The sequence below is a fragment of the Pelophylax lessonae genome (genome assembly GCF_965119305.1).
Source record: "Pelophylax lessonae genome assembly, chromosome: 2".
Lineage (NCBI taxonomy): Eukaryota > Metazoa > Chordata > Amphibia > Anura > Ranidae > Pelophylax > Pelophylax lessonae.
In genome coordinates, this window is record NC_138769.1 from 746,886,120 (window position 1) to 746,901,358 (window position 15,239).

At 45.7% G+C, this 15,239-nt stretch overlaps 2 protein-coding genes across 2 annotated transcripts in view; both read left to right on the plus strand.

Annotated features, from left to right (window-relative positions):
* Positions 1 to 15,239, plus strand: part of LOC309548372 (uncharacterized protein) — a gene marked incomplete at both ends in the record, with an annotated part of 1,605,927 nt that overhangs the window by 1,449,654 nt on the left and 141,034 nt on the right.
* LOC309545784 (eukaryotic translation initiation factor 3 subunit I-like) lies at positions 9,819 to 10,832 on the plus strand. Its single transcript, XM_082245135.1, has one exon. It carries the CDS (start codon positions 9,830 to 9,832, stop codon positions 10,763 to 10,765), a length of 936 nt encoding a protein of 311 aa, XP_082101261.1. The 5' UTR covers positions 9,819 to 9,829; the 3' UTR covers positions 10,766 to 10,832.

Sequence of the window (15,239 nt, forward strand, 5' to 3'; positions counted from 1 at the left end):
ACCCGGACACGGACCCGAAAACTTTACTGTATATTCGGGTTTAAAATCTGTGTTCGGTAATTTTATTTCCTGTTTTGTATGTAATGGCGCGGTTTCAACAGCCAATCAACAAGCGTTTAACTGGTGTGCCATAGAAGCCATCACAGCCATGCCTACTAATGGCATGGCTGTGATTGGCCAGCTGAAGCATGTGACCCAGGTCTTTATAAGCTAGAGACACAGCACGATGCGCGTCAGTCTGTTCTAGTGTAGGGAGAGAGCACACACAACGGTGCTGGCTGCTGCTGATTAGGGACAGAGACAGGAAAAAAAAACATTGTGGCTGAAAAGAATGTAGGGACAGGTCGGAGTGTAGGCAGGGAAAGATAGAAAATCATTTTAGGGACAGGCTGGAGAGATTAGGCAGGGAGAGATTAGGAGACACAGGACAGAACAATCATCCGTTAGCGATCTACATCGATTTTGCTGTGTGGGGGGGTGGTGCAGTGAACAATCTTTTTGCCCTCACTTGAGCCCACTGAGGAGGAGGAGGAGGAGGAGGGAGAAAAATATATATTTTTATCAGTCTATTGTGTGCAGCGTTCAGCTATATTTTACTACAGATTGCTTTTCTAATCTGCAATTTAAAGTTAAAGGGGATTTTTTTTTCCCTTCATAGCCTGCTGCTGACCGTGACATAAAACATAAGACACTGCTGTGTTCACATGTTGTAATGTTCTGGTACCTCTGGTACCCTTATTCCACTTTCCAATTCAGTGTATGCGTCCCACCATTCTCTTCTGGTAGGTGCGCATACACCTTTAAGACCAATGCTGTCATCACTGAGCGCCGCAGAGCGGCTATTTCAACCGCCGGCGTTCTCACTCACATGTTCGTTCAACCTGCCTTGAAGCTCATATGCTTACAAGCGTACCTCGCTGTCGGAACCTCGCTACTGATCTCTGTATCCCGCTACCGGATCACTCGCTCATACCGAACCTCTCTACTACTGCTTGCTATTAGTGATAAGTACCCCGCAGGGAAATCCTCCATAACCTTCATACTAAGCTTACACTATCTAGCTCTGCATATTAAGGACTGTTACTATCATCTGCACTATTATTTAGATTGCTAGCTCTTGAGCCTACTAACATCTATCCTTGCACTGGGTTAGTCTCTCCTGTATGTCATCTGCTATCCTACCACCTACTACCATACATGATTGCTAACCTATCTGCATCCTACCTGTTACCATCTATACTCTCATGAACATTTCTCTCAAGTGCTGTTCACCTATCGTCACTGTTCATACCTGTCTCCTCAGCTCATCACCATTATACTGCTATATACATCTATCACTCCAGGAACATCTTATTGAGTGTGTATATTTGTATGCTGAATCAGACAGACCACAGTGATGAGTCTTGGGAGTTGGAATTGGTATTTCAACCTATCTCTACATGACTACTGAGTGGAGTTTTTCTGCAGCTGCAAATCCATCTTGTTTCAGAAAACGCAGGAGCGTTACAGATTGAACGAACCAAAAATGGATTCAGCAGATTTACCCACTCAAGTGACACAATTAAAACAACAAGTGACTGCGTTAATACACGCTCTTACTGAATTAAAAGAAGACAATCAAGCTCTGAAGCAGCAGGTAACCCGTCTATCACAACTTGCTGCTGCTCAGCCCCCTGAACCCAAAATAAATCCTCCTCTAGTGTTTACACGTGATCGCAAAAAATTTAGTGAATTCAAAAACGCCTGTCAGTTACTTTTCTTGCTAAAACCTCGTACCTACCTTACTGATCGTATCAAAGTCTGTACTATTATTTCATACCTAACGGGTGATCCACGGGCCTGGGCAGACTCTCTCTTTGAGAAAAATGATCAGCTTCTCAACTCCTATGCTTTATTCCTAGCGGAACTCGCTAGTCTATATGATGACCCCAATAGGCAGAGTACTGCCGATATTCAATTGAGGTCCTTGAAACAGGGTAGGAGACCTGTAGAAGACTTTGTAGCAGAGTTCAAAAGATGGACCCTTGATTCAGGGTGGAATGATACATCTCTGAGAACTCAATTTAGACTCGGCCTATCAGAAGCCGTTAAATACGAGCTCGCCCGAGCGGATTTACCGGACACCCTGGATGCTTTGATACAACTCAGTATCAACATAGACAGGAGGCTGCGAGAAAGAAAGGCTGAAAAAATGGGAATGCCATTGTCCAGTCCTTCTCGGATTTCGGCCGTTGACCCTACTCCTATGGAGGTAGGAACCATACGCCCACCTTTATCAACTACCGAAAGAGCCAGGAGACGATCCAGAAACCTCTGCATGTACTGCGCATCCCCGGATCACATGATAAGCATATGTCCCCTTGTCCGCAAAAAAGAGGGTGAGTGTTCACATGTCCTCCTAGGGGGATTGACAACTTCATTTACTAACCCTTATCTTTTTGTTCGTTTGACATTGCAGTGGGACCAGACTAGAATTACCACTAAGGCCATGATCGACACAGGATCTTGCGGAAATTATATCGATATACGTTTTGCTACTTTAAATAAAGTACCTATTATTTCAAAACCTAAGCCTGTCTCTGTGAGTCTTATTAACGGTATTCCGTTATCTTCTGGCCCAATCACTAATCACACACAAGCACTCCTAGTCACCACTAACGAGTCTCATATGGAGACCACTACCTTCGACCTATTATCTTCGCCCCACTTTCCCATTGTTTTGGGACTTCCCTGGTTACACACACATCAACCAACCATAGATTGGAAGAAACGGACTCTAACCTTCCTCTCTTACTATTGCGAGAGTACGTGTAACCTCCCGTCTTATGGAAAGATCCTGTCTGTGGTGTCAGATGAGATTGCACCACTATGCTATCAGGATCTGTCCGAAGTTTTTCTTGAGAAAAATGCTCAAGTACTGCCTCCCCATAGGGATTATGATTGCACTATTGATCTACTCCCAAATAGTAAATTGCCTTTTGGTCATGTTTATCCTCTTTCGCAGGATGAACTTTCCCATCTCAAGGAATACTTGGATGAGAATTTGACAAAAGGTTTTATTAGACCTTCCACTTCTTCCACAGCTGAAGGACTTTTTTTTGTCCGCAATAAAGACTCAAGTCTCAGGCCTATTATCGACTATAGGCAATTGAACGCCATTACAGTAAAAGATCGCTATCCTTTGCCGCTTATCCCTGAACTCATTGAACAAGTGTGTGGAGCTACCTACTTTTCAAAATTGGACCTGAAAGGGGCATACAATCTAATCCGAATCCGTGATGGAGATGAGTGGAAGACGGCATTCAGAACCAGATACGGATTGTTCGAATATCTTGTAATGCCATTCGGGCTATGTAACGCTCCCGCAGCCTTCCAACGATTCATAAACGATATCTTTAGAGGCTTACTTGATGTCTGTGTTGTGGTATATCTGGACGATATACTTATTTATTCACGATCCTTGTCTGAACATATAAAACATGTAAGACTTGTGTTATCCAGATTACTCACACACAATCTATACGTGAAACTAAAAAAATGCTTATTTCATAAAGAAGAAGTATTATTCCTAGGCTACATCATATCCAAAACAGGAATTAAGATGGATATGAGTAAGATATCCTGTATTCAGGATTGGCCTATACCAACTACCCGCAAAGCACTACAGCGATTCCTTGGATTTTCAAACTTCTATAGGAAGTTCATCAAGAATTTCTCTGCCATTGTGAGACCTCTCACACAACTCACAAGTATTAAGAAACCATTTAAATGGTCAGATGAAGCAAATGAAGCTTTTCACTTGTTAAAAACAAGCTTTACCTCTGCTCCCATACTACGCCATCCAGACCCATCCCTCCAATACATTCTGGAAGTAGATGCGTCAAATATGGCAGTAGGAGCAGTACTCTCCCAACGACCAACGAATACTTCACCACTCCATCCAGTCGCCTTCTTCTCTAAATCTCTAAGCAGCCCAGAGGTGAATTACCCAGTGGGTGAAAAGGAACTGCTTGCTATAAAACTGGCTCTGGAGAATTGGCGACATCTACTTGAAGGCACCCGATTACCAATACTCATATATACAGATCATAAAAATCTTCAATATCTTCAGACTAACAAAACCCTCTCCCACCGGCAGGTACGATGGTCACTATTCTTCCTAAGGTTTAACTTCCTAGTGACCTACACACCTGCAGACAAGAATAAAAAAGCGGATGCGCTATCACGATTAACTGAAGATAATTGCTCCGAAATCCCTTCCGTTCCTATAATACCCTACAAGCGTATTATTGGGGTTGTCCGTTCCTTGAAGGAAGAGATTCTGCACAGTATAGGTGTGGATTCACCTCCACCACAACTAAGTGCTGATGCAGAAGGCTTCCTCTACTACAACGACAAACTCTACATACCCCCTACTATGCGCACCAAGATCTTGGAATTGTCACATGATGTGCCTATGGCAGGACATATGGGTATGACAAAGACCCTTAATTTGCTTACCAGGCAGTTTTGGTGGCCTGATATGAAGACATCTATACAAAAATTTGTCTCTTCATGCAACGTCTGTGCCAGGTCCAAAATTGACACTACAAAACCATCCGGTCTACTATGCAGTCTACCAATACCCCAGACTCCATGGGAAGTTGTGTCCTTGGACTTTATAGTAGAACTACCACCTTCCAAAGGATTTAATACCATTTTAGTGTCAGTGGACCATCTGACAAAGATGGCACATTTCGTTGCTATTCGCAGACTACCTTCGTCCAAACAAACAGCGGAACTACTGATGAAACATGTCTTTAAGTTACATGGAATTCCAAAAACTCTTTTGTCTGACTGTGGATCACAATTCATCTCCAAGTTTTGGCAAGAACTATGTCACATACTACGAATTGAGCGAAAGCTCACTTCTCCCTACCATCCTCAGACCAACGGACAGACTGAAAGAGTCAACCAGTGCATCGAACAATATTTACGTTGCTACACATCATACCTACAGGATGATTGGGTGGATCTCCTCCCTCTGGCAGAATTTGCCTACAACAACGCAACCCACAGTACGACCAAACAGAGTCCGTTCTACTTGAACTATGGGTTTCATCCCACTATTCTTCCACCACGCATCCTTCCATCAAGTAACCCAGTAGCCTCAGACTATCTTACCCAAATAAAAGACTCTCTGGGTTTACTTAATACTACCATCTCAAACGCTCATAGTCAACAAAAAAAGTACTATGACCTTCGTAGAAGACCTTCTCCTCAGTATGCTATTGGGGACCTCGTTTGGCTATCAACAAAAAACTTAAGATTAAAGATCCCTAGCAAAAAGCTTGGGCCTCTATTCTTGGGACCCTTCCCAATCAGGAAACTTATTGGAAAAGCTGCAGTACAGCTCACATTACCAACAGACCTCAAGATACATCCCATCTTCCATGTGTCGCTACTGAAGCCCCATGTTCCTGACCAAGGAATAAGGCCTACCATCCCACCTCCACCTCCTGTACAAGTTGAAGGCGGAGAAGAATATGAGATAAAGGAGATTCTGGATTCTCGTATCCACAGAAGAAGACTCCAATATCTAGTACGATGGAAGAACTATGGGCCCAAAGACGACACCTGGCTGGATACCTCTGATATACATGCCCCTAGGCTGATTCGCAATTTTCACGCGAAATACCCGGAAAAACCAGTTCTAGAGGCCTTCCGGAGCCGGCCTTAAGGGGGGGTACTGTAATGTTCTGGTACCTCTGGTACCCTTATTCCACTTTCCAATTCAGTGTATGCGTCCCACCATTCTCTTCTGGTAGGTGCGCATACACCTTTAAGACCGATGCTGTCATCACTGAGCGCCGCAGAGCGGCTATTTCAACCGCCGGCATTCTCACTCACATGTTCGTTCAACCTGCCTTGAAGCTCATATGCTTACAAGCGTACCTCGCTGTCGGAACCTCGCTACTGATCTCTGTATCCTGCTACCGGATCACTCGCTCATACCGAACCTCTCTACTACTGCTTGCTATTAGTGATAAGTACCCCGCAGGGGAATCCTCCATAACCTTCCTACTAAGCTTACACTATCTAGCTCTGCATATTAAGGACTGTTACTATCATCTGCACTATTATTTAGATTGCTAGCTCTTGAGCCTACTAACATCTATCCTTGTACTGGGTTAGTCTCTCCTGTATTTCATCTGCTATCCTACCACCTACTACCATACATGATTGCTAACCTATCTGCATCCTACCTGTTACCATCTATACTCTCATGAACATTTCTCTCAAGTGCTGTTCACCTATTGTCACTGTTCATACCTGTCTCTTCAGCTCATCACCACTATACTGCTATATACATCTATCACTCCAGGAACATCTTATTGAGTGTGTATATTTGTATGCTGAATCAGACAGACCACAGTGATGAGTCTTGGGAGTTGGAATTGGTATTTCAACGTATCTCTACATGACTGCTGAGTGGAGTTTTTCTGCAGCTGCAAATCCATCTTGTTTCAGAAAACGCAGGAGCGTTACACATGTGCTATTGAAAAATCACCAATTTTATATACTTTTTTCTATTCCACTATTCAATATACACCCTTTTGGGGGTAAAAAAAATTAAATTGCGGCATAGTCTGTATTGGTACGTGTGAGATACACCTTTTTATATACTTTTTTCTTTTTCCGCTATTCAATATACACCCTTTTGGGGTAAAAAAAATTAAATTGCGGCATAGTCTGTATCGGTACGTGTGAGATACACCTTTTTATATACTTTTTTCTTTTTCCGCTATTCAGTATTCACCCTTTTGGGGTAAAAATAATTAGATTGCGGCATAGTCTGTATCGGTACGTGTGAGATACACCTTTTAAATTTGTTTGGCGCATCTTCCACCGCCGAGGATTGCAGGGCGCTTCAGTTTGCCTCCTGTTCCCAACTCCTCCTACTCCTCATCCTCATTCTGCCTTTAGGGTACAAAAAATTGTAATCAGGGCCTAGTCTGTGTTTGTATGTTTGAGATACACCATTTTATACATTTTTTTCTATTCCGCTATTCAATATACACCCTTTTGGGGTAAAAAAAGTAAAAAAAAATAAATTGCGGCATAGTCTGTATCGGTACGTGTGAGATACACCTTTCAAATTTTTGGGGCGCATCTTCCACCACCGAGGATTGCAGGGCACTTCAGTTTGCCTCTTGTTCCGAACTCCTCCTACTCCTCTTCCTCATCCTCATCCTGCCTTTAGGGTACAAAAAATTGTAATCGGGGCCTAGTCTGTGTTTGTACGTGTGAGATACACCGTTTTATACATTTTTTTCTATTCCGCTATTCAATATACACCCTTTTGGGGTGAAAAAAATTAAACTGCGGCATAGTCTGTATCGGTACGTGTGAGATACACCTTTTTATATACTTTTTTCTATTCCGCTATTCAATATACACCCTTTTGGGGTGAAAAAAATTAAATTGCGGTATAGTCTGTATCGGTACGTGTGAGATACACCTTTTAAATTTATTTGGCACATCTTTCACCGCCGAGGATTGCAGGGCGCTTCAGCTTGCCTCCTGTTCCGAACTCCTTCTACTCCTCTTCCTCATCCTCATCCTCATCCTGCCTTTAGGGTACAAAAAATTGTAATCGGGGGCCTAGTCTGTGTTTGTACGTGTGAGATACACCGTTTTATAAAATTTTTTCTATTCCGCTATTCAATATACACCCTTTTGGGGTGAAAAAAATTAAATTGCGGCATACTTTGCATATTTGACTGTGAGATACACCCGTTGTATTTGTATACTGTTTTTCTATTCCGCTATTTAATAAACACCCTTTTGGGGAAAAAAATAAATAAATTGCGGCATTGTGGCCTGGGTCGTGGTGCTGCTGGTAGAGCTCCTGTTGCAAGGAGAGGACGTGGTCGATCTGTGCCAGCTACACGCACAAGTGAAACACTTTCCTCAAGTGTGAGTAGGTGACAGAACCTGCAGCAGTATTTGGTAGGGCATCATGCGCCTCTACAAGTGTTGAGGCAAGAACAAGTACAGGCACAGGCGATAGTAGATTGGGTTGCTGACAGTTCTTCCAGTTCCTTCACATTGTCTCCCACCCAGTCTATTGCAGAAAGGTCAGAGTTGGCACCTGCAGCCGATGTCCAACAGTCTTTCACCTCACCCCCTTGCAAATCAGGCAAGCAGTCTGAGCCCCAAGTCATGCAGCAGTCTCTTCTTCTTTTTGATGACTCTGTCAGCAGGGTTTCCCAGGGCCATCCACCTAGCACTGCCCCAGAAGTGGAAGAGATTGAGTGCAGCGATGCCCAACCACATATTTCTCAAGATGAGTACATGGAAGAACCATCGCAGCACGTCTCCGATGATGACGAAACGCAGGTGCCAACTGCTGCGGCACTCAGAATTGTGGAGACCGACAAGGAGGGCAGGGGTGAAGACTGGGTGGAAGATGATGTGGAGGACGATGAGGTCCTCGACCCCACATGGAATCAACGTCATGCAGGTGACCTGAGTAGTTTGGAGGAAGAGGCGGTGGTCGCACAGAGCCACCAGCACAGCAGAAGAGGGAGCAGGGTGCAGAAGCGGAGTGGCCGTGCCCTAGACACTACGCCTGCTACTGCCCAACGCAGCAAGGGAACGAGCACACCAAAGCGAGCTCAAAGGAGTTCTCTAGCGTGGAAGTTCTTCAGACAATGTGCTGATGACAGGACACGAGTGGTTTGCACTCTGTGCAATCAGAGCCTGAAGCGAGGCATAAACCTTCTCAACCTGAGAACAACCTGCATGATCAGGCATCTAAGTGCAAAGCACGAGCTGCAGTGGAGTAGACACCTTCAAAACCAAGAAAGGTCTCTGGCTCCTCCTGCTTCCTCTTCTGCTGCAGTCTCGGCCTCTTCATCCACCTCTGTAGTGACAGTGGCACCTGCCACCCCGCAAACAGATGATCTGTCAGCAACACCACCACCTGGGTCACCAACCATCTCCACAATGTCCCGTGGAAGCGTTCAGCTTTCCATCTCCCAAACACTTGAGAGGAAGAGGAAGTACCCCCCTACCCACCCGCGGTCCCTGGCCCTGAATGCCAGCATTTCAAAATTCTTGGCCTTTGAAATGCTGTCATTCCGTCTGGTGGAGATGCACAGTTTTAAAAGCCTTATGTCGGTGGCTGTCCCACAGTACATCGTGCCCAGCCACCACTACTTTTCCAGGCAAGCCATCCCTTCCCTGCACAACCAAGTGGGGGAAAAAATCAGGTGTGCACTGCGCAATGCCATCTGTGGCAAGGTCCACCTAACTACCGATACGTGGACCAGTAAGCATGGTCATGGGTGTTATATCTCCCTAACGGCACACTGGGTAAATGCAGTGGCGGCTGGGCCTGAGGCGGATAGCAATTTGGCGCATGTCCTTCCACCACCGAGGATTGCAGGGCGCTTCAGTTTGCCTCCTGTTCCTAACTCCTCCTACTCCGCTTCTTCATCCTCTACCGCCTCCTCATCCGGTCAGCGTAACACCTTCACCACCAACTTCAGCACAGCCAGGGGTAAATGACAGCAGGCAGTTTTAAAACTTGCCTGTTTGGGGGAAAAACCACACACCGCACAGGAGTTGTGGAGGAGCATGAAACAGCAGACAAATGAGTGGTTGCTGCCAGCGAGCCTCAAGCCCGGCCTGCTGGTGTGCGATAACGGGCGAAATCTCATAGCAGCTCTGGGCCTAGCCGGTTTGACGCACATCCCTTGCCTGGCGCATGTGCTGAATTTGCAGGTGCAGAGGTTCCTTAAAAATTACCCCGGCTTTTACATGCGCTGCAGCTGATCTCAACATGAGACCAATCCTGCTTCAGGGCCATGAGAGGTCTATTACTCAGATAAAGTACAACTGTGATGGTGACTTGCTGTTTACAGTTGCTAAGGACCCAGTTGTAAATGCTTGGTATTCTGTGAATGGAGAGCGGCTTGGTACCTACAATGGCCACACTGGAGCAGTGTGGTGTGTTGATGTTGACTGGGATACACGTCATGTACTCTCTGGATCAGCAGATAACTCTTGCAGATTATGGGACTGTCAAACAGGGAAGCAGCTAGCCCTCCTAGAGACTAATTCAGCTGTCAGGACCTGTGAATTTGACTTTGGAGGCAACATCATCATGTTTTCCACATACAAGCAAATGGGTTATCAATGCTTCTTTGACCTAAGAGATCCATCCCAAATTGATGATAATGAACCATACATGAAGATCAGCTGCAGTGAGTCCAAGATTACTAGTGCTGTCTGGGGGCCGTTGGGCGAGAACATCATCGCTGGCCATGAAAATGGGGAATTAAATCTGTACAGTGCAAAGTCTGGTGAGATAGTCACCAATGTCAAAGAGCACTCAAAGCAGATCAATGATATTCAAGTTTCCAGGAATATGACCATGTTTGTCACAGCATCCAAGGATTGCAGTGCAAAGCTGTTTGACAGCACAACATTGGAGCACCAAAAGAGCTTTCGCACTGAGAGACCAGTGAACTCTGCAGCAGTGTCTCCAATATATGACCATGTTGTTCTTGGAGGAGGACAGGAAGCCATGGATGTGACCACAACCTCAACCAGGATTGGTAAATTTGAAGCGAGGTTTTTCCATGTTGGTGTTGAAGAAGAATTTGGAAGAGTGAAGGGCCATTTTGGGCCCATCAACAGTTTAGCTTTCCACCCAGATGGCAAAAATTTACAGCAGCGGTGGAGAGGATGGATATGTCAGAATACATTACTTTGATCAAAATTATTTTGACTTTGAATTTGAATCTTGAGAAGATGTAAAATTAAAAGAAGTTCAATGAAAAACTAAAAAAAAAAAAATTACCCTGATATGTCAGAGCTGCTGCAGAAAGTGCGGGCCGTCTGTGCGCACTTTCGTCGTTCTCACCCTGCTGCTGCTCGCCTGTCAGCGCTGCAGCGTAACTTCGGCCTTCCCGCTCACCGCCTCATATGTGACGTGCCCACAAGGTGGATCTCCACCTTAGTTACATAGTTACATAGTTACTGAGGTTGAAAGAAGACATCAGTCCATCCAGTTCAACCTATGATGTGTGTGTGTGTTTGCTGTTAACCGTACATTGTATACCCCGTATGTTGTACATTGTATACCCCTGTATGTTGTGGTCTCTAAGGTGCCCATCTAATAGTTTTTTGAAACTATCAATGCTTCCTGCTGATACGACTGCTTGTGGAAGAGAATTCCACATCCTTACCGCTCTTACAGTGAAGAACCCCTTACGCATTTTAAGGTTAAACCGCCTTTCCTCTAGTTTTAGTGAGTGGCCACGTGTCTTATTGTATTCCCTTACTCTGAATAGTTTGTTCCTTATGCTAGGGTTGCCAGTACAGTATTTGTACATTGATATCATATCCCCCCTCAATCGTCTCTTCTCCGAGAATAGGTTCAGTGCTTGTAGTCTTTCCTCATAGCTGATGTCCTCCATTCCCCTAATTATTTTTGTTGCCCTTCTCTGGACTCTTTCCAATTCCAGCACATCCTTCCTGAGGACCGGTGCCCAGAACTGGACAGCATACTCCAGATGTGGCCGGACCAGAGTCTTGTAGAGTGGGAGAATAATCTCTTTATTTCTGGAGTGAATCCCCTTTTTTATACATCCCAGTATTCTGTTGGTTTTGCTTGCAGCGGCTTGTTGTCTACCAGTACCCCCAAGTCTTTTTCCATCCTAGACTCACCCAGAGGTTCCCCCCCCCCCTAGTGAGTAGCTTTCTTTCTGGTTTCTGGCCCCCAAGTGCATTACTTTACATTTTTCAACATTAAACCTCATCTGCCATGTAGTTGCCCACCCCGTTATTTTGTTCAGGTCCGCTTGTAAGGTTTCCACATCCCGCATAGAAGATATTGGCAAGCTTAGTTTAGTATCATCCGCAAATACTGAGATTGTACTAGATATCCCCTCCTCTAGATCATTTATGAATAAGTTTAACAGGATTGGTCCCAGGACCGAACCCTGGGGGACCCCACTTTCCACACCCGCCCAATCCGAGTACTCCCCATTAATCATCACGCTCTGGACTCTCCCCTGGAGCCAGTTCTCTATCCAGGTACTCACCTTATGGTCCATACCTACCTTCCTTAGTTTGTAACAGTAAGCGTTTGTGGGGAACGGTGTCAAAGGCCTTTGCAAAGTCCAGATACACCACATCCACAGGCCTACCTTTATCTAGGTGGCAGCTCACTTCATCATAGAAGGTTAATAGATTGGTTTGGCAAGAACAATTTTTCATGAATCCATGCTGATTACTACTAATAATACCATTTTCATTACTAAAGTCTTGTATGTGGTCCCTTAACATCCCCTCCAAAATCTTGCAGACTACAGATGTTAGGCTGACCGGCCTATAGTTACCCGGGATATATCTCGGCCTTTTTTAAATATTGGTACCACGTTGGCTTTTTTCCAATCAGCTGGCACCATACCCGTCTGTAAACTATCCTTAAAGATCAAAAACAATGGTCTGGCTACCACCTGGCTGAGCTCTTTAAGAACCCTTGGGTGCAAGCCATCCGGTCCCGGTGATTTATTTATGTTAAGTTTCTCTAGTTTAGTTTTAAGTCTATCTTCGGTTAGCCATGGCGGCACTTCCTGAGGTGTGTTGTTTAGTTCGGCCTTACAAGCTGGGTTAGTGTAGCCCCCTGATTATTTTGTGAAGACTGACCTTGCACATGCTGGAAAGACTGTGCGAGCAGCAGCAGGCCATAGTGGAGTTTCAGCTGCAGCACGCACGCGTGAGTCACTCTGCGGAACAGCACTACTTCACCACCAATAACTGGGCCTCCATGCGAGACCTGTGTGCCTTGTTGCGCTGTTTTGAGTACTCCACCAACATGGCCAGTGCCGATGACGCCGTTGTCAGCTTAACTATCCCACTTCTATGCCTCCTTCAAAAAAGGATTCGGGCAATGATGGAAGAGCATGTGGCACAGGAGGAAGAGGGATAATTTCCAAGGCTTTCAGGGCAGTCATTCACAAGTGGCTCCGAGGGTGGGTTCCTGCACCCACAAACGCCAGGTACACAATTGTCCAGCAGGGGCACAGTTCTGGAGGATGAGGAGGATGAGGAGGAGGAGATGGAGGAGGAGATGGAACCATGTTCACAGCAGGGTGGCACCCAGGCCAGCTCATGGCCATCACTCGTGCGTGGCTGGGGGGATACAGAGGACACGGACGATACACCTCCCACAGAGGACAGCCTTTCGTTGCCTCTGGGCAGCCTGGCACACATGAGCGATTACATGCTGCAGTGTCTCCACAACGACCGCCGAGTTGCCCACATTCTAACTTGTGCTGATTACTGGGTGGCCACGCTGCTGGATCCCCATTACAAGGACAACTTACCGTCCTTAATTCACTCACTGGAGCGTGATCGCAAGATGCGCGAGTACAAGCGCACGCTGGTAGACGCGATGCTGCTGGCATTCCCACCTGACAGCGGGGCCACAGTGGAAGCACAACGCCAAGGCAGAGGAGGAGGAGGAAGAGGTCGCCAACGCAACCAGGGCACTGCCAGCACCTCAGAAGGCAGGGTTAGCATGGCTGAAATGTGGAAAAGCTTTGTCAGCACGCTACAACAAACAGCAGCACCAGCAGCTCATATGGAACGTCTTAGCAGGAGGCAGCATTTCACCAACATGGTGGAGCAGTATGTGTGCACACGCCTACATGTAGTGAATGATGGGTCTGCCCCCTTCAACTTCTGGGTCTCCAAATTGGGCACATGGCCTGAGCTTGCCCTTTACGCCTTGGAGGTGCTGGCGTGCCCTGCAGCCAGTGTATTATCTGAACGTGTATTTAGCACGGCTGGGGGCGTTATTACAGACAAGCGCAGCCGCCTGTCCAGAGACAACGTGGACAAGCTCACATTCATTAAAATGAACCAGGCATGGATCCCACAGGACTTTTCTGTACCTTGTGCAGAATAGAGATGGATACCGACCTTACCCACCCATTGTTCTATTTTTGCTCTTTCTCACTCTTTTGGGGTGTACCCTCATTTAAAATGACAAAAAAAAAGCAGTGTTGGCTACCTCGTCCCCCTCCACCGCCGCTTCCACCTACACCGCCACATCCACCTCCACCTCAACCTCCCTCCTACTCCATATGGGCCTCGTCCTTCACAAATGAAGAAAATTGTTTTATTTTTCTGTTTTTTTTTGTTGTTTTAAGTTATTTCCCTATCCACATTTGTTTGCAGAGCACTTGCCATGCTCTTAACTACATTTTGCTGCCATTTGCAGCACTCTAGCGCTTTCCATTGGTTTTTTAGAGCCATTTTAGTGCCTGAAAGTTCGGGTCCCCATTGACTTCAATGGGGTTCGGTGTCCGGGTAAAGTTCGGAAAAAGCCTGGGACACAGACCCAGACTTTTTTTTCAAGTTCGGTCGCACCCGCCGAACACGGACATCCAGGTGTCCGCTCAACTCTAGTCATGAGTTGTAGATTTTTAATTTTTAGCAGGGGTTCCCCGAGACCAGAAATTTATTTCAAGGGTTCCTCTGTGCTGAAAAGGTTGAGAAAGGCTGCTCTAGGCCAACACATTGCCTCACTTCAACAGCTCTTCTCTTTCTCTCTTTCTAAAAACCTATTAGACACCTTATGGCAACAGAGCTAACAAGAAGCTAATTATTTTTCTGTAATATCTAACTACAGTACAGCTTTTATCCCTTTTTATTTGACTACACCAAACTGTACTTTGTTTTATCTTTGTATTTATTTTTATGTTGATGCCAAGCGTGATTGAATAAACTCACACTTTGTTTTAAGTCAGCCTGGCTATTGGACTGTTGAATGAAATGCCTAAAAGACACAACAGTTATTATTAGATATCTTCATTATTTTACACTGTACATGGCTTCATCTAGGGAGGATTCCAGGTGGAGGGGTGTCCTCTCTTAGTCTCAGTGCTGGCTCTATGGGGTTTTCTGTACATGGCTCTATCTAGGGAGGATTCCAGGTGGGGTGTCCTCTCTTAGTCTCAGTGTTGGCTCTGTGGGGTTTTCTGTGCATTGCTCCATCTAGGGAGGATTCCAGGTGGAGGGGTGTCCTCTCTTAGTCTCAGCGCTGGCTCTGTTGGGTTTTCTATACACAAACCTGCAGGGAGACAATTCACATTGATCTGTATTAATAAAAGCCGGTAGGACAACACTGAGGGCTGTGTGAGCCGTACACAGGTGAGGTGACTGTGATCTGCACT